Source organism: Cannabis sativa, chromosome 6, assembly GCF_029168945.1.
Source record: "Cannabis sativa cultivar Pink pepper isolate KNU-18-1 chromosome 6, ASM2916894v1, whole genome shotgun sequence".
In the NCBI taxonomy this organism is placed as follows: Eukaryota; Viridiplantae; Streptophyta; class Magnoliopsida; order Rosales; family Cannabaceae; genus Cannabis; species Cannabis sativa.
Window position 1 is genome coordinate 4,497,537 of NC_083606.1, and position 22,070 is coordinate 4,519,606.

General features: G+C 32.8%; 4 protein-coding genes across 6 annotated transcripts; 2 read left to right on the top strand and 2 right to left on the bottom strand.

Annotated features, from left to right (window-relative positions):
* The first annotated feature begins 6,545 nt into the window (after nucleotides 1-6,545).
* On the top strand, nucleotides 6,546-12,718 carry LOC115694836 (uncharacterized). 3 transcript variants are annotated; one of them, XM_061116900.1, is made up of 11 exons: nucleotides 6,650-6,882; nucleotides 7,189-8,240; nucleotides 8,373-9,598; nucleotides 9,725-9,829; nucleotides 9,928-10,080; nucleotides 10,206-10,369; nucleotides 10,487-10,634; nucleotides 10,894-11,016; nucleotides 11,148-11,235; nucleotides 11,902-12,376; nucleotides 12,452-12,718. In XM_061116900.1, exons 2-10 carry the CDS (start codon nucleotides 7,196-7,198, stop codon nucleotides 12,066-12,068), a joined length of 3,219 nt encoding a protein of 1,072 aa, XP_060972883.1. In that variant the 5' UTR covers nucleotides 6,650-6,882; nucleotides 7,189-7,195; the 3' UTR covers nucleotides 12,069-12,376; nucleotides 12,452-12,718. The 3 variants fall into 3 exon arrangements, with proteins under 3 accessions (XP_060972881.1, XP_060972883.1, XP_060972882.1); XM_061116898.1 differs by having other exon boundaries at nucleotides 6,546-6,882; nucleotides 7,189-9,598; XM_061116899.1 differs by having other exon boundaries at nucleotides 6,651-6,882; nucleotides 7,158-9,598.
* Nucleotides 12,719-14,651: 1,933 nt separating this feature from the next.
* On the top strand, nucleotides 14,652-15,936 carry LOC133039094 (uncharacterized). The gene is made up of 2 exons (XM_061117898.1): nucleotides 14,652-15,013; nucleotides 15,475-15,936. Exons 1-2 carry the CDS (start codon nucleotides 14,987-14,989, stop codon nucleotides 15,934-15,936), a joined length of 489 nt encoding a protein of 162 aa, XP_060973881.1. The 5' UTR covers nucleotides 14,652-14,986.
* A 2,258-nt stretch (nucleotides 15,937-18,194) lies between these two features.
* Nucleotides 18,195-19,319, bottom strand: LOC133038711 (uncharacterized). Its single transcript, XM_061116901.1, has 2 exons — nucleotides 18,997-19,319; nucleotides 18,195-18,896 (listed from the first exon to the last, which is right to left on the bottom strand). Exons 1-2 carry the CDS (start codon nucleotides 19,290-19,292, stop codon nucleotides 18,701-18,703), a joined length of 492 nt encoding a protein of 163 aa, XP_060972884.1. The 5' UTR covers nucleotides 19,293-19,319; the 3' UTR covers nucleotides 18,195-18,700.
* Nucleotides 19,312-22,021, bottom strand: LOC133039095 (uncharacterized). Its single transcript, XM_061117899.1, has 6 exons — nucleotides 21,616-22,021; nucleotides 21,170-21,508; nucleotides 20,861-21,090; nucleotides 19,859-20,155; nucleotides 19,632-19,764; nucleotides 19,312-19,488 (listed from the first exon to the last, which is right to left on the bottom strand). Exons 1-6 carry the CDS (start codon nucleotides 21,832-21,834, stop codon nucleotides 19,312-19,314), a joined length of 1,395 nt encoding a protein of 464 aa, XP_060973882.1. The 5' UTR covers nucleotides 21,835-22,021.
* Nucleotides 22,022-22,070: the final 49 nt, after the last annotated feature.

The window sequence follows — 22,070 nt, forward strand, 5'->3', positions numbered from 1 at the left end:
CTAGCTTCATCCATAATGGTAGGGATGGCCCTAACCACTCGAGTTTCTACTTTCTGCCCACAAAAATTGCCTATTTTCATTATGGGCCACCACACCGAGAGCATTCACCCTGGGGAACAAGCAGCATCGAAGTTTATATTTATCCATCTGAAGGGGGTGGCGCCCAGGCCTTTGTTTTATTGTTGACAAGATTAGTGTTTAGCAATTTTGCTTTGTACTCAAGAAAATTCAACATAATTTGGTATGCCACTTTACTTGCATTTGGGGTAGTTTTGTCATGCAATAGATTGCTCCTACACATCCAAATAGAGTCAAGAACACTGGAGGCGAACAACAGTAATTACTCAGCCTCAATACCACTAGAGCCCAATTGCAAAATAGTTCTAAGCCAATCCACGCAACTAGGGGTAGAGAATAGGGCCGAGGTAGCGCCCCAGGGGATTGAAAACCACCGTGCTCTAGCAAAGATACAGGTTAAAAATACACGCTCAATGGTTTTCGGATTGTTACCACAAAGAGGGCAGGTAGTGTCCATACCCAACATAAATTTGACAATGCGCTCACGAGTTGGAATGGTCTCCGAGAGGAGGCTCCACTAAAGCAAACGATTGTCTTTCATGGATCTTTGCCTTCCAAATTTTCTTCCACTCAGTTGGGCTCTGGCAGATTGATGGATCCCTGTCAGTTGTTGTTCTCTCCTCAACAATAGTTGTGAACTTCCCATTACAGTCAGGCCTCTAGATTCATTTATCTTCCATTTCAATGCTACTACACAATATTTAAAAAGAGGGACCAACGGACTCACAGAAAATGTGACCTTGGGGACTAACGGACTGGTGGTTCTTGAAAGTTGTGTTTGACAGGGGCTAGAGATCTGGGAATGGATGACTGCGATGGAACTCCATTTTCAAGTATATCTCTTTTTCTAATTATTTATCTGTCCTTCTTTTAAGTGTAATGGAAAACCTGGTGGTGGTCCAATTAGATCTAACTGGTTCCCTCTCTTATTTATTCTTATATGTGTATGTATACATATTTATTTATATATATGTTGGATTTTTTTTTTTTTGGTCAAATCAGTGTTGATGTTTTGTTTTTTGGTTGTCTTTGACGTCGACAACCGTGGTTGGGAATGGCAGTGGTGAGGGTTGACTTGGCTGGCAATAGGGTGGGGTGAGGGTCATGGCTGGGTTGTGTGAAGAAGATGAAGAGGGAAAAGAAAAAAAAACAGTTATTTTATGATTTTAATTTTTTTTTTGTTTTTTATATTATTTTAAATTTTTTTAGTTAAAATTATTATTTAGACCAATAAAAAATTAACACTTCATTTGGGTTTAACGAAAAGGGACCAACGGACTCATAGAAAATCTGACCTTGGGGACTATTATTGCCAATTTTTGAGATTGGGGACTAATCTGCATCAACCCTAAGTTTTTGGGGACTTTTGCCGCAATTATCCCTATTATTTATTATATATATTTGTGTAAAACTATATATATATATACTTAAAAGTTAGGATTTTTTCATTTTAAAATATTTTTTTTTTATATATTTTTACAGAAATTCATATAGCAATCCATATAATAACTACGAAAGAATTTAAATTGCAACCAAAATCAGCATATCAATCCACATAGCAATTACCGAGACAATTCATACCGTAAAAATAATAATAAAAAAATAAAAAAAATAATATTTCGAGTGATTCTGCTTAAAAATTCATAAAATGTAATATTATTTCAAATTGTTAGCCAAAGAAGTAAATAATTATAATAAAGTTCAACATTACCATTAATTTATTCTCCTAATATGTTGTTTTTATTTCTTTTTACTTTTTCTTTTTTGACATTCCAAAATTTAAGTACCAAATAAATTAACATGCCTTTAATTATGCACTTCTTAATCTTTATGCTCTTTTTTTTTTCTTCCTTTGGCTGCTACTTAATCTTAATAAGAGATAATCAAATCAACTAAAAGAAAAAGGTCCATACATTCATTTATATTCTTTTTTTCTTTCTATAATAATATAAACTATAACAAAGTACTAGCAATGTATACTTGTTAGAATTGACTAATCAAATCACTTTTATTTTATTTTTCAAAATTAGTTTTCTATAAAATTTGTTGATTATTTTTATCAAATATTCTTTTTCTTGGTGAAAACGAATATTTATATTTTAATATTCTTTGATTTTTTTTATACTTTTAGTTTCAAGTAGCATGGCATATGCATTTGTACAATAAAGCATAATGCTAAATATCATACTTTTTGTTCTAAATTTGACATTGGCATTATTAGCACTTAACTTAGGTTAAATAAATATATATTCTATTAATCTCATCATATAATCAATGTATATCAAAATACTAATTTTGCTACTCATGATATGACTAGATGAACTTTCGTCTAGATCATTTCAGGTCTAGTGGAGTCCTCCTCTATACCTGATATTATCCTTTATAATGACCGTGAGATCTAATTTTTCTATTTATAAAACGTTTTATTTATTTTTTAAAAAAAAACATGTAAGTTATAATATACTATTTAACCCACCATAAAATAGTGTGATTTGTAATCATACGTGTAGCCTAATAGTTTTATACTTCTTTTCACAAACAAAAAGTTTCAATTTTGAATTTCCGTCTCTCAATATTAAAAAAATGATTTTATTTAAAGAAATGCAAGTAATTTAAACAATATTATTATTATTATGTATAGATTCCACTTCCAATTTGTCATATATTTAGATTTTAAACCAATTACACATTAAATCAACTTAGTTATGTTTGGTTTATTGTAATGATAATTGTAATGAAATCATGATTATAATTACAATGTTTGATTTGTTTTAAAAAGTGATACATTGGAATTATTACAATGTAATGATGATTACATTATATAAGGAAATCTCCATTACATGCAAAAAGCTATGTAATGATAATTACATTACAAAGAATTAAATAAAATAAAACTAAAATGACTCTTATACCCTCTTTTTATACAAATTTCAAAAATAAAATGAGGATAATTTTATCAATTTATCACTTATTCTAATATTCATTTTAGCAAACCACACATCATAATCAATTTACATTATTATTCTTATTTTATTACAATATACTATTACATTCTTCCAAACCAAAGATCACTTTATTTGTATTTTGTTGCTTAAAAAAACACTTATTTGCATTTTGGTTTTGTTGGTGAAGTTTCTTTTAAGGGTTTTCTATTAAAGTTTTTTTGCTTTAATATTGTAATATAATGAGAATGGTAATAAAAAGAGTTTTTAGCGGTTAAACTTTTACAACTATCGTTTCACTTACATTTAACTATCTAAGCTTAAATTTTAGCGGTAAAATCCTTCAAACTACTAAACTGTTAACAAATTTAAGGTGTTACCCTATTAACTTCCATCATAAATTACTTATGTCTACATTCTTGTAAACGTGACACGTTTATATGGGTGACTGAAAAATATATGTCACACTTAAAAAAAATGGAATGTTGTGTGAGCTTTCAAATGAGGTCATTTTTGTAAATGTCACATATCAAAACTAAAACAATGCATTAGACATTAATGCTTAACACAATAAAAGGAGTTTAACTATTTAATGCTTAATTATTAAATTAAAAAGAATGACATAAACGAAAGCAATCTTTGTACTCATTTATTCAAATAAATCCTCCAATAAAGAAAAAAAATAAATACTTAAAAGATATGTGACTCGAAATGTTTGTCACAACCAAAATCTACAACTATTTTCTTAGTCAATTTCTACAAAGGAAATAATGTCCTTTTCTAACCTAAACAAATTGACATCTCATTTATTAAAACTAAAGAAAAGTATCAAATTTTAGTTTGATTTATTTTTTAAAATAAATAAATAAATAAAAAGGAAAAACTTTACTAAGTCAAAAGAAATAATAGTCACATATTCAAAATCTAGAGTCTAAACAATTTGTGATTCAAAATATTTAGTGATGGGTACACACATATTTAATATCTCTAATATTAGTAAATTCCAAACTAATTAACCAAAAAAACAATGACACAAACAAAAATCACTATCAAAAAAACTCAAAATCAGAACATAACTAAGCTTTTTGTACTTTATTGCCACGTGTCCTACAATGATTGGAACCACATGTTTGGGTCCCACGTGAGTAGCCGTCATGCCAAAGCTCCTGGAGATAAGGATAGCGCGTGCCATCCACGTTCTCTCCGGACTCGTAGAGGTTTAGGACGTGCGTTGTTGCACGCGCGAACACTGCGATGACTGCTTGGTGTTATGACGTGGCGGCAACTCATTGACTAGATTGACCTTAATAAAATCATTCGAACTGGTTTCAACACTTTTGTCTTGTAGTAAATAATTTTCACTCTGCCTATTTTTTTATTAATTTATTTTTGATTAATACGATAATAAATGTTTTTTAAGAAAAAACACTCAATTTTCAATAAATAGATTTGGATTTATATTATTTAAATAATTTATTAATTGACCTAATATTAATCATTTTTGTATAGACTTTCCAATTATTATTATTTTCGAATAATATCACATGAATTTAGCATTATATAATATGATAAATAATATGAATTTGTTATTTATATTTGTAATAAATTCTGACTTTTTTTTGTGCTCAAAATTATTAATTTGGTTAGAGTATTAGTTTGAATAATTTAATCATATATTACTAAAATTAGTTTAATATTGAATTCTCTAAATTATATTTTTAAGAAACTTTTACTAAACGATTAGCTTACGTTTGTTATTCTAATTTGATAACGGTAATGAGAAGAGTAATACATGTATTTTATGTATAATATTATCAATATGTGACTCTCTAACAATGTGCAACTTTGACACTTGAGTTGGTCGCTAAGGGTACCCAGTTTTGTGTACATGGGTGAGGACTCACACACCAAACCACTACACACGCACTGCCATCCAGCCGAGTTGGCGGGTTGGTATGGTGTCACTTTATTTATTACAGAAAAATTATGTAATGAAATAAATATTTTATTAATTATTTTTATCATTAATTAAAAGAAAACAATGAAAGCGATCAGTGAATGATCCGTTTTTTTTTTTTACTATGAACCAACGTCTCCACGATCTTATCTACTGTTTTCTTACCGTTTTATTTTTGATCAACTTCTCTATATAAGTCGTATCAGAATAATGAGAGAACAAAATCTCTTATTCCTTATAATTCATATATGGTGATTGTTTTATTCTAGGAACGCCATGGTTGATAAATTATTGTGTACACTTTCGATAGAGTCACAAAACATCTTTAAAAAAGCAACATAGTTTGTGACTTGGCCATAAATTTTATTTGGTAATTCGTTCCAATTTATTCTTTAACCTACTTAATCAATCCCCAAAATAACGATGATGGAGATGTATTTGCGACATTGTCATGTTCATCAACTCACAACCAAATGAGACTAGAAAAAAAAAAAGAAACATGAGCGAACAGCAAAAGGTCAAGTTGGTGAGTCCTACTTGTGATGGGAAACCTTTCAACACCGTTTGGAGAGCACTGCTTTCAGGGAGAGCATCCCCGAATCCCCTCTTTTAAAAAACAAAGAAATAATTAATATATTTAAGATAATTTTAAAACAAAAAAAAAATATTAATAAGAGTGGAAGTTTGAAAAGTATATTACATTTTAGAAAAAGTATATTACAACATACATACTATTCGATTTGATGAAGTTGGGTTTTAAAAAAATTCTTATTCCATAATCCATATAGTTCAATATGCCTCTACTAAACTATCAAATATGTAATCCAATGAATTTGGTAGTTTTTCAACTTTTACATTTTAATTTTAGTTTTAAATAAATAATTAAATAACAATTACAAGGACATCAACCCAATACAGACCCATACTCTATTTGTATCAAATTGGATGAATATACCATATATAACTGTAAAAATAAAAAAATCATTTATCAGATTAATTTATATGAAAATATCAGTGATAAATTGATAATAAAAATCTTTTAAAAAAAATTGATAATAAAAATAATAAGAATTTCATTAGATGATCTTATTATATTATCATTTAGCTTTTTCTTATTAGAATATTTTGATAGGGTTTTCACGCTATATATTTTTTATCATTTAAAAAGATAATAAAAAATATTCATTAAATTACGGAATTATAAATGTATTTAAAATTCAAAATAAAATATATACATTAAAAAAAAAAAAGATAAACACACGTGTCATTCAATTAAAAAAGCAGAAATAAATAATTTTTTTTTTAAAAAAAGATAGAGCCTTAATTATTGGTGTTTATTAATTATTAAATCCAAGCTGCGAATTTATTAGGAAATAATTATTTAATTTTGTTTTAATTGAATTAATAATTAATAAAGCATAATAATAGGGAATAGAGTGGAAGAGCAATAGTACTACTACTACTAGTATTAGTAGTACGTGTGCGTGCAAGACACGTGCGGAGGAAAATCGTGTGAGAAAAACGGCATATAAAAAGGATCAAACGAAGAGATAAATAATATTCTGAGTGAATTGAGAAAGGACGTTGTGCCACGTGTTACACTACCTGGCAATCAGGCATCGCATCTTGGATTTGGAGCCACGCGACACACCATAACAAAACCCCAACCTCTCTCTCTCTCTCTTACTTCTTCTTCTTCTTCTTCTTCTTCCTCCTCTTCTCTCATCACCGCCACCACCACCACCCTCAACGGCGTCGTTTTCTTCTTCTTTTGTTACGGACTCAGATTCATACTACTTTCTCATTTACAGATAACCCTAAAGCTGAGGGTTTTCTCCGAATCGAAGAAGATAGAGAGGTTTTCTCTTCCTCTCTGTCTCTGATTATTCATTGCCCAATTTTCAGGTATTTTTTTACTCGATTGTTTGTCTTATTAGATACTTGATTGTTGTTGTGTGTAAATGGTGGAGAGAGATTGGAGGATTTTGTTTTGGTTATGATCGAATTATTGAGCTTTTTGTTTTTTGGTTAGGTGTTCTGTTGTTGTTGTTGTTTTGAATTCGTCAATTTTGATTGTTTCTAATTTTGATGTTGAGGGAAAAAAAATGTGGTCTTTACGTTTTTTTTTTTTTTTGAGAATTGAGAGTTTGGATGAATTGGAGTTTTTTTTTTTTTTGTAGGAGATTTTGATTTGATTTTGATTTTTGTTAGGGTCTGAATGATACTCATGTGTAACAAGGGTATTGCTGATAACTCAATTGATCAGCAACACCATCACCAGTCTGGTTACTTGATGGACAGTTTTTCAAGTACAACAAACTCAGTTTCTAATTCTCCACCTGGTTTGAGCTCTGGTTCCAATGATGAAACCCCTCGTGTTAAGTTTCTTTGTAGTTTTTTGGGAAGTATATTGCCTCGTCCTCAAGATGGGAAGCTCCGTTATGTTGGGGGAGAGACGAGAATCGTTAGTGTGCCTAGAGATATTTGTTTTGATGAGTTGATGAACAGGATGAGGGAGCTTTATGATGGGGCTTCGGTTTTGAAGTACCAACAACCTGATGAAGATCTTGATGCTCTTGTGTCTGTTGTGAATGATGATGATGTCACTAACATGATGGAAGAGTATGATAAGTTGGGTTCTGGGGATGGTTTCACTAGGCTAAGGATTTTTCTTTTTGGGATTTCTGACCAAGATTCTTTGTCTCACTATGATGGGGATGAGAGGGATAGTGAGAGGAGGTATGTAGATGCGTTGAACAATTTGAATGATGGATCTGATTTTAGGAGGCAACTGCAGCCTGATTCGCCTGTGATGAGTCCTGTTGATGATTTACATTTAGCTGAACAGTACTTTAATTCAATGAATTTCGAAGGAAGTGGGCATAACCAGAGGAATTATGAGATGTCAATGCCGCAGTATAATTTGCATCGCCTTAAAATTCCCCATATGGGATCAGGACAACACCATCAACCCATGAGCCAGAGGTATAGCGAAATGGAAGCCCCTTGGAGTCCGGCATACTATTCTCCCAGACATCATGGACATGATCCAAGAACAATGGCAGATTTTCCTTCCTCTCCCTCTTCTGCACGTTTCCATGTACCGTTTTCAGAGTTACCTGATAAGAGCTCTGATAGATTGCCTGAAGAATATCGGCAACAACTGAATCACCAACCTGCTTATGATCACCATCCTCAATATTCTGAGAGTGCTGGATGGCTGCCTGGTGGAGTCCACTCGGGTGAAAAGTCAGCTTTTCCTGGTAATCTTTTTAATGGACCCAATGTTACTGAAGGAAGTAGTATTTGTGAGCATTGCCGTATGAGTTTCCAAAGAAATATTGACCATCCCAACATGGGAAACGGACTTCACTCTCTTTCTAATCCATGTGCAGAGTGCCCACCGAACAGGGAAGCTTTTATGATGAATGCAGATGCAAAGTTGCAACATGGAATTTACACACCCGAACTGAATAATGACCACCGGTCTTTATACAACGAAACTCAAAATCATGATAGGGCGGCGGCATGGCTTCTGCATCAAAATTTGAATGCCCGGGCTGAGGAAGCAAGATCCCATGTTTCTGGATCTGTAAGAGTGAACGATCATTTTGCTGTAGACGGTGGCATGAATTTTCCTCTTAGTCACAGTAATATGGTCGATGGTCGACCTGTGCCTTCAAATTATATTCATCACCGAGGAGGAAATGAAATGGGAATTGAAGCTTTTCATGACCAACCTGTGGCTGGTGCATCTCACATGCACGTTCCTCCTCCTGAAGAAAGTGGAGTTCGATATGGAAATATTCCTTTACCATTTGCAGGAGATAATCTTCATCCAACTCATGGACATGTATCTGGACATCCAGTATGGAGAAATATGCAGAACCCAGCTCCTATTGCTCAAACTTATGAAGCAGGCAATTCAATGCCACAAGTAAATGGTAAAGTTAATGCAGGACTTCCAAGGGGTCCATGGGAAGGTAGTCCAAGGATCTGTTTTGGGGTGGATAATCAGAATCCTTGGGTTGACTCCTCAAAGTATCAGGCTTTCGATGGTAAAGCTGTCCCTGATTATGCCTTTGGTCAGGCTTCAAGGTTAAGTTCTAACGCACTTTGTCAGGAAAACCAACAAGCTATTCCCCTAGATCCTGTACGAACCACACCCATAGATCTTGTACGGACCACACCCGATATGATCAACTTATCTAATCCAGTGGAACCTTCTCTAGCACCCCTGATATCAAATGGGAAAGGTGTAGCTGAAGATCAAAACGAAGAAATGCATGTAGAAAAGGTTGAAAACTCTGATCAGCATGAGACTTTAAATTCAGAGGCAGTTAAAGTTGGTGACAGTAATTGTGTGAGTGTGCCTCCTGAAGTAGCATATTCAATCTGTTCAAAGCCTGCAGTCGAGAATGGTAATGCCGTCAAACAAGTGGAGAATGTGGTAAAGCTTTCAGTTGACAAACTGAGTTTCTTGCCTGAGTTGATTGCATCTGCGAAGGAAGCAGCATTAGAAGGGGTCAAGGATGTGAAATCACGAGTTGAAGAAAATTCAGATCTTGAAAAGAATGACTTGATAACTGAAGAAGTGAATTCTGATAAATTAGATTCAGCGGTAATGCATACTATATTGATTTAATTTTTTGACATTTGTATGATCATAAGTTCCTCATCTTATGCATGTTAATTGGTTAAGATGATGCACCACTTATTTTCCTTTAAAATCCTATTTGTTATGCAGAATGCTCACGCTGATGTAGAGTTGGATTCTGATAACGATACTATAGACACCTCTAGAATCGAGCCCACGAAAGCTGAGGCAGAGGCTATTGCAAAAGGATTGCAGGTTCATAATCGCCATCTTCTTTATATCATAGTTCTTTCCCTAGTAATGTACTTATTTCTTTTCCTTCGTTTCTAAAACATTATTGGTTCTTTGTTTAGACTATAAAGAATGATGATCTGGAAGAGATCCGTGAGTTAGGCTCTGGAACATATGGGGCTGTTTATCATGGGAAATGGAGGGGCTCTGATGTAGCAATAAAGAGAATAAAGGCCAGCTGTTTTTCTGGGAGACCATCTGAAAGAGAGCGATTGGTAATGTCTCTATTTTGATAATCCCAAACGCTCTTTAGTAATTGTGTTATACCGAGGTGTTGATTAGGAGTTTTTTTTTTAAGTATCTGACAATATGTAATTTACTCTGTTATACCATACCGCAGATTGGCGATTTCTGGAAGGAGGCTTTGATATTGAGTTCACTTCATCATCCAAATGTAGTTTCTTTCTATGGAATCGTCCGTGATGGTCCTGATGGTTCTTTGGCAACATTAACAGAGTTTATGGTTAATGGATCTCTGAAACAGTTCTTGCAGAAGAAGGACAGGTAATTATCATGTCATGACATATGAAGTTTAGAATGAATTACTTTAGTCTTTGGTTTAGAACTGTATCAATACTTCAGACCCTGATTGATTGCGACACCCATTGTGCTATCATACAGAACAATTGACAGGCGTAAGAGACTCATCATAGCTATGGATGCTGCATTCGGGATGGAGTATTTGCATGGGAAGAATATTGTGCATTTTGATTTGAAATGTGAAAATCTCTTGGTAAATATGAGAGATCCTCAGCGTCCCGTCTGCAAGGTATGTTGTATTGGATACTATCGATGTAGTTTAGGGATGCACTTTATTGTTTATTATCATGTAGTAGTTACCATTTACAATTGGAACCGTTTAAATTACTATTCTTGATGGTGATTTTGGAGATATTTTCCGTTAATCTATTTTCAGAAATATTTTCAATTGCAACTGTTTTCTGTAATGTACACTAAATGCTGGTAAAAGTTTTATCCAGGACTTGATAGAATATGAATCTAACATGGTTGGTTTTTTACTATTTTAGATTGGAGATTTGGGCTTGTCAAAGGTAAAACAGCATACCTTAGTCTCTGGAGGTATTCGTGGAACTTTACCCTGGATGGCTCCTGAGCTTCTTAGTGGGAAAAGTAACATGGTTACGGAGAAGGTAAATATTATAGGCTTTTCTGATACGGAGACTCTTTTAAGTTATTACCTACAATGGTTCATGACCTTTAATTTGTGAAATTTTGATTTGTTTAGGATATTTTATGTATTTTTTTATTTTCTACAATGCAGATTGATGTTTACTCATTTGGCATTGTGATGTGGGAATTGCTTACTGGTGAGGAACCTTATTCAGGCTTGCATTCTGCTTCGATAATTGGTAAGCATATTAAATTTTTTTAAAACCTTAAAAGGCATGTTTGAGCACCATTTTTTATTTTTCTTTTTGGTTTAATACAAAATTGTGCTGGGTGGTGATTTTGCATTCTATGTGTACATTATGTTGATTCTCAATTGTTCTTTTCCTACTCTCCTATAAAACATGAAATACCTATACGTGGGCATTATAATATGGTTTACCGAACATGGTCATAATTTTTTTATTTTCCTCGCCACTCTCGCTTTGTTTTTTGGGATATTATGAAATATGCTCAATCTTATGCCTTAGTGTTTGCACAGCCTTTGGGCTCAAAATGTTTGCACATCTCAATTTAGCTTTGTAAATTTTGTTTATTTATAGGCTCTTTCAAGGATGGCATAGGGATAGTTATTATTAAAACAGAACTTTTATCATCTATTCCTAGTCCTTCCAAATTGTTGTTTTACTTTAATATATGCTACCTTTTCTTGTAAGAGATCTTGCGAATTATCATTGTTACACTCAGTTGCAGTAAACTGCTACATGTGACTGTCTTAGCATAGTAGGTGATGAATCGGTTTATGTTGAACTCAACATGGTTGACCTGTAGAACTTTTCTTATTACTCGTAAAATTGATAGAACAAGTTGATCAAGTATGTAATCCTGATTCATCAATGTATTTGCAGGAGGAATCGTGAACAACTCATTACGTCCACAGATTCCATCGTGGTGTGATCCCGAATGGAAGGCTTTAATGGAGGCTTGTTGGTCATCTGATCCCACACAGAGACCGTCGTTTACAGAAATCTCACAGAAGCTGAGGAACATGGCTGCTGCAATGAATTTGAAATAGTTTTCAATCTCGACGCAGTCATCTTACTTACTACTCCCTCTCATCGGTCGCGAAAAATAATGAGAAGCATAGAACTCTCTCAGCTTAAAAAGCCACCACTGTTTCTATGTATATGGAAGGCTCTAATAATACATATTATTCCATGGTTTTATCTCATTTCAAAATATTTTGTATTAGTTAAACAAAAAAAAGAACAAAAAAAAATGGTAACTTTCTTTATTGGGAGTGCTCCTATTATATGCACTCACTACTAGAAATTACCTGGAAGACGAAAACAAACCAGCGACGAACACGAACACGATCGAAATGTGAGTTCGACTTTTCGTTAACCTTAAACCATCTTATTTTTCATGACATGATTATTGACTCTTGTTTTTAAACAGGTATGTGTTATTTTGGAGAGGACCAGAGTGACTACTACTACTACTGATATACTATATAACACTTTTGAAGCAGAGAACTGAGTTTGGTTTTTTGTACATATAAATAAATGACCAGTCCTGTGTTTGATAATGCTCTATATTGATATATTTATATATATAGATGCATTATGCTTCTTTAATTGAGTCGAATAGTCATTGTATGTTCTTATGGGATTTCTTTTATTTTTTGTTTTGTGTTAAATTCCACTCCCTGGGGACATTATTCTATTTCAATGTTTTTTTTTTAATTTTTTTTTTACATTATTATAATTATTGATGTAAAAAAATCCCAACATATTATTATGTTCTGGTGATTATGGAGTATTCATATCAGTGATCCTCCTCATAGCATTTGTGGTGGTGAAGCTTCAAAATAATTTAATTCATTAATTTTTGAAGTATTTTCTATCATGTAATTATATATGCAATTTAATTCAATAATTGCAACACAATTTTGTAATTTTTATGAATTTTTGAAGAGTTGGAAATGAGAGAATGGGAATGTTTAATTTATTTAATTTTGATTTTTGATGCTTTATAGCTTATCATTGAACTTTTTTCTATATCTTAATGTAATATTATTTTTGAGATTCTATTTAATTATTTGGGAAAGTTGTTATACTTTTTTGACTGAACTTTAATCTTTTTAGTTTTATCATTAAACTAATAAAATTATTTTCCATTAAAACTTTTAAATGTATCTTGATTCTTAGTTCATGCACTAATTAATTAAATAAACAGTGTTCATTAAATTTAATGTATTAAAATGTATATATGTTTTTTTTTGATAGAATTATTGTATGTATATATGTTGTTAATTATGACTGCTTGTTATAAAGATTAATGGAAAGTGTTGTAAACTATTAAATGAACAATTAATAGTTTTAGAATGAAGTTAAAATTAAATAATAAAAAAGAGAGATTATTTCACAAAAAATTAAATATTAAATGAAGAGTTTTATAGGCTGCTTTGAGCACACTATAGTGGAAGCCTTGGCTATTCGTTAAGTTGTTCAATGCTGCCATTGATAACATTTAGAAGTTTAAATGCGTTTGAAAGTAATTGTGTAATATCTGCTTTTAAAAATTACGCGTTTAAAAATAACTATGTAATTAATAAGTAGTATAAAATATAATTATTACACAATACATTTTAAAATATGGTAATAATTGCTTATAAATTATAAAAGGGTAATTATTTATGAATTTTTAATTGTGTTTGACAAACTAATTAGTAATTACACAAAAAAAAAATTAATACTTAATATTTAGCATGAAGTTTTTAAATAATTACACATATTGTAATTGGAGAGTTGAGAACTCTCACCTCCAATATAATTACACAATTACATTACATAGATAAATTACAAAATTTATATGTAATTACACACTTAATTTTGATTCCCTCTCTTAGCTTTTTCCCAAACGTGCCCTTGATAAGTGAGATTTTTTTCACCAAAAAAAAAAAATAAAAAAAAATGAAAACACATAAATATATAAAACTCAAATTCTATTCTATACACTCAATAATTATATATTATGAAAAAATAAGAATAAAAACGAAAACGAGAATAATTAATTTCTTTCAATTACAAACAAAAAAAACTGTACGTTGTAGATGATTTTTAGTAATTATTTCAACATGCCTAATTAATTATCTTCTAGCATTAATTTGTATCAGTATTATAATTAGTAAGAAGGTTATAAGATTTTTTTTTTTCTCATATATTTAATCACACTAAAATAATATTTTTCTAATTATTAAAACGCTGTTATAAAATTATGGCTTAACAACTAGGTTATAAAATTATTAAATACATCCCATTTGAAGAACGTGATAAGTTTGCAATATATATATATATATTTATATATATATATATATAAATATATCATTAACAAAAAAAATCAAGATAATTTGAAATCTAGGTTTGATATATTAAAAAAAGAAAACCAAGATATATAATATTATATTATTTATGTATTATGTTTTTTCTTTCCTTTGTTTTGAAATTTATGTCCGAAAGAGTTGTCCCCATTAGTTATTACCCACTATCCAAATTGAGATTTTTTCTAATATAGACTAAAAATAGATGAAATTTACATTTATGACCCCAAAAAAGGAAATAAACAAAAATGGAAATTAAAAAGTTGTTAATTACAAAAATGCCGGCTGAGAAAACGGAAAGGGAAACTTCATCTTCTTCGTGACCCAGCCGCAGCTTCTTCGTGACCCAGCCGTCCAACCCCAACAACCCAATCTCAACCATTTTTCTTCCAAAAACCAGCAAAATCAAATTCAATTCAAAATGTAGCACTCCTAGGAAACAAGCTGAATCCCGAAAATCCAAAATCAAAAACGAAAAGGAAAAAAAAAAACCAGGAAACCTCCATTGATGTACAAAAAAAACTCAAAAACAACAATCATTGAACAAAGAAATCGCGATCAGAGGAGAAGAACCGAGTAGAAGGAGAGCTGGAAATCAAAGAAACTCACCCATGATTGAATCAGAAGGAGAATTGAAGGTAAACAAATTTTTTAATGAACGTGAAAAAAAATTTTAGTGTAGATGAATAGAAATTTGATATTAATTGATGAAAACCGGATTAAATTGAAATAATAATGAAATATTGATGAATCTGAGAAAAAAACAACAACGGTTTGCATGAAAATAAACATTAAGGCATATAAATAGTTGCTACAGTGTTTTATTCTGAAACTGTTGTTTACAAGTTGTTTTACAGTGGAATAATAGTTGTTTGGGATCTACAAACTGGAAAATATGAATCTACTGTTATTAATTGGTGATCAGTTTTGAAATAGTTGTTTGATAGTTGATTTAACCTATATAAATAGTCGGTCAGATGAAAGTGTTAGATGCATAAGTTATTGTTGGAAATAGTTGTTTATTGGTTGTTTTGACAGATTAAAATAGTTGTTTGCAACTACAAAAACTGAACCAAGTAAATAATTTACATTATTTCAGGAAACGGAACCATTACAAATATTGGTGCAGAGCAATGGGCATTGGGATGACAACAGAAACTATGTTGATTATGAATCAAGTGGAGAATTAATTTCGACCAAGTGCACTTTTGAGGAACTAATGAGAATAATGATGGAAGAACTCCAATGCAACCATGAATCAACACAACTACAACTGAAATATCAACTGAAGGAAGGAGGCCAACCACTACAAATCAAGGATGACAAAAGTCTGTTGTTCTACATAAAGCTATTAACGAAGGAGGTTGATTTCACAAGGTACCCATTGTGTGTGAACAAAACCAGTAACACGGCACCACCTAACCAAACAATGGTGTGGAACAATATGATCATGGAATCGTATGAGAACAACGCGGCACGGGAAGACTTGCGGCAACACCGGAAACAACACGGCAACAACTTCCAAGCAACAACTATCTCGCAGACGATGGGATGCGAGTGAAGTTGATGCATTTTTCCTAGAAACAATAAAGTGTCATCGAATCAACCATACAACAACCGTACAACAACGAGAGAAAAAACTACAACGAGAGATGAAGATTTTGACTTCACCGACTATGCAAAGCTTGTGGGCTGCAGAAATGGTACGGCAACTAGAAAACAACCGGGAAGAAGAAGAGGAAGTGGACAAACAGAAATGATGATCATCAATGACAAACGACATGAAACAATAGAGAAGGGGCAAATTTACAAGGACAAAGAAACATTGATAAGTACACTATGCTACTTTGCAATCAAGAAGACATTTCAATACAAAGTAGTGAAATCTTGCACAAAAGAATACAACATAGTGTGTTTGGACACAAACTGCAAATGGAGTTTAAAGGCTACAAAGAATGGAAACACATAAACATTCATAATAAGGAGCTACGAAGAAGAACACACATGTGCGATTACAATAAGATTTGGAGATCAACGACAAGCTACATCAAAGTTGATAGCAGACTTTGTAAAACCAAAATTCTTGAACACGAAAACAAAGTGCAGCCACTGAACATAAAGACGAAATGAAAGACAAATACGGAATAAAGATGAATTACATGAAAGCATGGCGTAGTAAAGAGCGAGCACAAACCCGGCTACATGGAAATGCTAAAGAGTCGTACAATCTCTTGCCTAGATACTGTACATGCTACGAAGAAAACAAATCCGAGTAAAAAAAAATTTAAAAATTTTACTTTGATAATATTTGTGAAAAAACAGTTGTTTTTGAGTTGTTATTTCGTTGAGTACATGTTGTTTGAAACAATCCTGTTTGATTAAAATTCAGGAACATTAATAGACATAGAGAAAGATGATGATGACAGTTTCAAATATGCATTTGTTGCATTGAATGCTGCTATAAAAGGTTGGCCAACCGCAAACCAATCATCGTGGTAGACGGTACATTCCTAAAGGCCGCGTATGGAGGCACGTTGCTCACTGCCAACACACAAGATGCAGAATCTAAAATTTTTCCACTAGCATACTGCATAGTTGATTCTGAGAACGATAAATCGTGGGAGTGGTTCTTAAAAAAAATAAGAGAAGCATTCGGGATTCGAGAATGTCAATGCCTAATATCGACGTACATGAAAGCATCATCAAAGCAACTAGGAAAGTGTTCCCCGAAATAACACATGGCTACCTGCATCTTCCACCTCTTGTCGAACCTCAAAACAAAATTCAAGAAAAATGCAAAGCATTTCGTAGTGCCATTCTTTGCGGTACCGCAAAAGCTTACACAGAAATGGAGTTTGAATTCCATATGAGGGAGCTAGACAACTTGGATAAGCGCATAAGACCGTACCTGGAGAAAATTGGCCATGAAAAATGGTCAAGGTATCATTCAGAAAACAACAGGTGAAAACTAATAAGGAGGATAAAATTAATGATATGTTCACCTATTTATAGCGTTGTATTTGCGTTGTTTTTGCGTTGCGTTTGAGTTTTTTTCCAAAAGTAGAACTATGACGAAACCGTCCAAATTGTAGGTACTCTACCATGACATCAAACATAGCCGAGGCACCGAACTCGGCAAATTTAGCGACAAGGGAAACACCGGTGACAACATTAATGGAGTGCTTGAGTGCACAAATGCAAGAGTGGACATACAATAATAGAAAGGAGTCACAAAAATGCACAACAAGGCCGACACCATCATACGAGAAAAAACTCATAGGGAACTATGTACAGTCATTGCGACTAACAGTAAGTTCAGATTATCGTTCGCATAAAGTAAAATTAAAACAGTTGTGTTTGCATAGTTTTTTGGTTGTTTTAAAGTTGCTTTAAAACTTGCAGGTGAAACCAAGAAACCGAGAACTGTTTGAGGTGATAGATGAAGACAGAACAAGAATAGTAAACTTGAAGGAGAAGACGTGCACATGCAATAGATTTCAAAAAGATGAAATGCCATGTAACCATGCAGTCGCCGTCATGAAGGACTTGAACATAAACACATACAACTACGTGCACAATACTACACATCAAAAGCATGGCCGCAAACATATGAAGAAACAGATACCCGGTTGGAAACGTAAGAGAATGGGAACTTCCGCATTTTTTTTGAAGAAATCATAGTGTTGCCTCCAAAGGAGAGAATCAAGTCTGGAAGGTCGAGGAAAAGAAGAATGGCAGCAGCTTGGGAAACAAAGAAACAAAACAAGTGTGGCAAGTGTGGACAAAAGGGACATAACAAAAAGACACAACGAGAAGAATTACAGCATAGAAGTGGAAACAACTACACATCAACCAAAAAACAACTATATTAAAACATTTAGAAAACACATACTGCATATTACGATTGGTTGTTACATACATTTTTTTATTGTGATTTTTTATGTGGAGAGATATTGATAATAGGGAATTGGTATTATTATCATTAATATACAAAAGAACATCAAATATTATAGTTAAATAATTAAATGAGTGGAAGAAGGTTGAAATTAATAAGAAGGAAAAATAAACTACATAAAGTGATTACAAATGCAATTTAGTTGTTTGTCAGATGGTTGTAATAAGGTTGTTAATAGTATGCTGTCATGACTAAGAGTAAATATAAAGATTAAAAATCCAAAAATATGAACAAATTAAAAACCAATTCCAATTAAGAAAAAAACATGACAGAAACAACAACTTGTCTATGATTATGAACATAATCTGGTAATAGAAAAACAAAAGCTACATAAAAAAAAGTAGTATTTCCAACAACAACCAATAGATAACTAAGACAAATTCTTCTTTGGACCCTTCGGAGGAGCCTCATCTTCACTATCAATAAATTCCACTTCTTTCATGCGAGCATACTTATAGAACAACACAGCAAGCCTATCACGGTGTTTCTCAACATCAAATATGGGAGGAATCGGTTTCATATCAATAAAGTATTCGGCGAACGATGCAACGAAACAACCACAGTCACTGCAAAACAACCAAAAAACAACAGCAGAAAAACTTAGAAAAGGAAAATAACATTACAAATTTTAAAAAAATTTGAAAATAAAAAATAAAAACAACTTACTTCGAGGTTTGTTGAGGCAAACCATCAACCTTAACAACTTCGAAAGGGTCTAAACAAACCGGTTTGTTTTCCTTTTTGAACTCATCAAACAAAGCAAAAAAGTGGGGCAACAACACCGCAAATGGCTGACAAGCTTTGATAGCAGCACTATCTTTCATAGCAGTCGACAAGGAGTTGTACATGTACACACGCCTTTCCTCAATATTCAATCGACCAAGAATCCAATGTGATTCAGTCTCCATATGGATGATAAAGAAAACATGATCGCACAAATGCCAAGGGGAACCACATAACATTTTTCTACCTCTTATATAATCAGCAATGGCATGTCAAGCGCTTATCAAAGAAAGATTTTTTTTTCTGTGCAATAAATTTTTCATACAAAGCATGAATGGTTTTGAAGAATAAGCAATCGGTGGTTGTGAACTTAACCTTTGGCTCCTTTGCATACTTTCCTTTTTTACGTAGATAGTAAAAAATGATGTCCAGATGCTGAACAATAAAAAATGATAAATGTTGGAAAATCAGAAAATGAATTATATTTCAACAACTAAAAAACAACCAACAAACAACATGAATAAAACTATAGACTGAAATTTTTGAAAAAAATCAAAAGAAAAAATAAATTAACTTACAGAATTAGTCAAACATTGGCCAGGATATGCAAGCTTGTGGAACCACATCTTGGTTGCAACATCTTCCACGCCAAAACGAAAAGGGGGAACAATCTTATCCTTACCCTTCAAGTAAACCTTCTCCTTATCATGCCTAACATTTTTAAAAAAAAAAGTGAAACATAAATAGTAAAGTAAACAACAAAAAATACAAAAACACAACAAAAATGCTGAAAATAAACACTTACGGATCTTTCTTCGATCGGCGTCCTTCACCAAGCCACAAGTCAAAATCAATCTCGTCTTTATGTTCTACATATTCACCAATCTTATCATCGAGAGGACACAACCCAGCCACATACTTAACAACTCCATAACCAGAACCATCTTTAGAACTAGAAATGGAAGAGTCATACTCCATAAACGGAGACGTCAGCGCTATGGGTTTCTTAGATTTCCTCTTGTCAACAAGAGGAGTTTCTTCAACGGGAATTGGGTCATCTTCAAGTTCAATGTTAGAATCAACATTGAGACTGTGCACCCATCTAATATATTTTTTCCACAAAAATGAAAGAAAATAGACAGTGTTAAACACAAAAAGTATGAAGAAACTAAAAAACAACCAAAAAAAAAAAAAATATACCTCAAAACAAACAAGACGACGATCCGTAACCTCAACATTTTCAGAAACTGAAATCATTACAAGGATCACCACCAATTCCATCCGAAGACATCCGTTTATATATGGTATTAAAAAGGAATTAGAGCATGGTTAAAAAATAACAACCTTTACACAACCAAAAAACAACACAAAAGCAACATTACCATAAGCTCAACCTTTTACCCGGATGAACAAGTAGCCTCAACATCTATTTGAGTAGGGCCGTCATTGAAATCAACGAAATTCTTGATACAGAAAATAAAGGAAAAAGAAAATGGAAAAAAGTGAAGTTATTTTTTGTGAAATACTTCAACAACTAAAAAAAAACTACATAACAAAATAAAAACAACAAGTAAAATAATAAGACCAACAATAAATTCCGAACAACATAATCTACAAACACAGCCATATAAATAACATAATAAATACAAATAAATAGTCTGAAAATAGTTGCAAATTTCTGAAAAATAAAACATAACAAGAGACATAACAATAACATAGAATTACAAGAGCACTACATAAAACGGACTTACAACAAAATAAACCACACAAAGTAACTAAAACCTAGTTACATTGTCTACTTATCTACCTTCTCCTCACTATCAGTGGCATCATCATCACTGCCATTATCATTTTTTTCTTTTGAGTCAGAATCTTCATCGGCTTGATCATCCTTCTCTTCACCTTCACTACCCTCCCCTTCGTCATCACCCATAACATTCTCTGCTTCATTTTCATCGGTTTCTTCGATTCATTTAAATCAAAATCTGCTTCATCACCACCTCCATCATCATCATTGGAAGAGTCACTGCCTTTTTCCTATATTGAAATTACAAATTAAATTAGTATAAAACAACTTAAAAAAAACCGAAAAACAACTATTGAAAAACTAAAATACCTTGGCATAGGAATCGGCAAAAACAGTAGAAAACTGTGTCTGCATTGAAGCCATCTGAGCACCAAAAGAAACAAACTGTGCAGACACAAACTCTTTCAACTCAACCAAATCAGATGAAATCTTCTGTTGGGAAGTATGCAACGAATCGATCTTGACCTCCAACCCATGAAATTTCTCAGAAAAGGCCTCAAGCTTGACAGAAATGTCACTCTGAGCAACAGTTGGCTCTTCGGGGACAGGAAGACTCTTGTAAGAGTTGAAGTCGGTGTCGAACTTGAAACTGCTCAGTTTCAAAGCTTTGAACTCACCAGCCGTGGGCCTCATATTTGAAAGTTGCAGCTGATCAAAAAACACCAAAATTAAAATTTCAATTATAAAGATTAATAATAATGAAAAACAACACAAAAACAACTACTGAAAAACCAAATTACAACAAACAGATATACCTTATCTTTGGAAACATCAAAGATAGTAGTCTTCAAAACTTTGAAAGTAGGTTGACTATTGCATGTCCACTGAGTGATCCTTGGAATACGAGAGCTTTCCTTTTGGCAGTACTTACCTTTCATGTACTTACAACACTCGTAGAACCACACTTGAAGAACATGAGGACAACCAATCAAAGTGTAAAAAACACTCGGCCTCTTTCCCGAACTCTTTGCCATCCTGACCCCCTCAACCCAACTATCAAGCTTACCCTTCAATGAGGAAATAGTCAATTCAAAAGAACTCCGGCCCCAAGCAAATTCATTGTACCTCCCACTATCTACAACATCTAAAATAGACTTGGGTACATTTTTATGCTTAGTGCCACTAAGCAAGAACCACTCCACGAAATACAAAACTGCCAACTTCACAAAGCATCCTCATCGTAATCACCCCACCTCTTGGTGGTAAAACA

What these genes read in the sequence shown, in the direction of transcription:
- LOC115694836 (XM_061116898.1), top strand. Translation starts at nt 7,196, where the DNA reads ATGATACTCATGTGTAACAAGGGTATTGCTGATAACTCAATTGATCAG. An exon ending in CTGATAAATTAGATTCAGCG is followed by an intron (nt 9,599 to 9,724) that starts GTAATGCATACT and finishes TTTGTTATGCAG; the next exon opens with AATGCTCACGCTGATGTAGA. An exon ending in GTAACATGGTTACGGAGAAG is followed by an intron (nt 11,017 to 11,147) that starts GTAAATATTATA and finishes TCTACAATGCAG; the next exon opens with ATTGATGTTTACTCATTTGG.
- LOC133039094 (XM_061117898.1), top strand. Translation starts at nt 14,987, where the DNA reads ATGATTGAATCAGAAGGAGAATTGAAG. An exon ending in AATCAGAAGGAGAATTGAAG is followed by an intron (nt 15,014 to 15,474) that starts GTAAACAAATTT and finishes ACATTATTTCAG; the next exon opens with GAAACGGAACCATTACAAAT.
- LOC133038711 (XM_061116901.1), bottom strand. Translation starts at nt 19,292, where the DNA reads ATGTTATGTGGTTCCCCTTGGCATTTGTGCGATCATGTTTTCTTTATC. An exon ending in TTGCCTCAACAAACCTCGAA is followed by an intron (nt 18,897 to 18,996) that starts GTAAGTTGTTTT and finishes GTTGTTTTGCAG; the next exon opens with TGACTGTGGTTGTTTCGTTG.
- LOC133039095 (XM_061117899.1), bottom strand. Translation starts at nt 21,834, where the DNA reads ATGGCAAAGAGTTCGGGAAAGAGGCCGAGTGTTTTTTACACTTTGATT. An exon ending in TTGATGTTTCCAAAGATAAG is followed by an intron (nt 21,509 to 21,615) that starts GTATATCTGTTT and finishes TTTTTTGATCAG; the next exon opens with CTGCAACTTTCAAATATGAG. An exon ending in GCCAATGTTTGACTAATTCT is followed by an intron (nt 19,489 to 19,631) that starts GTAAGTTAATTT and finishes TTTATTGTTCAG; the next exon opens with CATCTGGACATCATTTTTTA.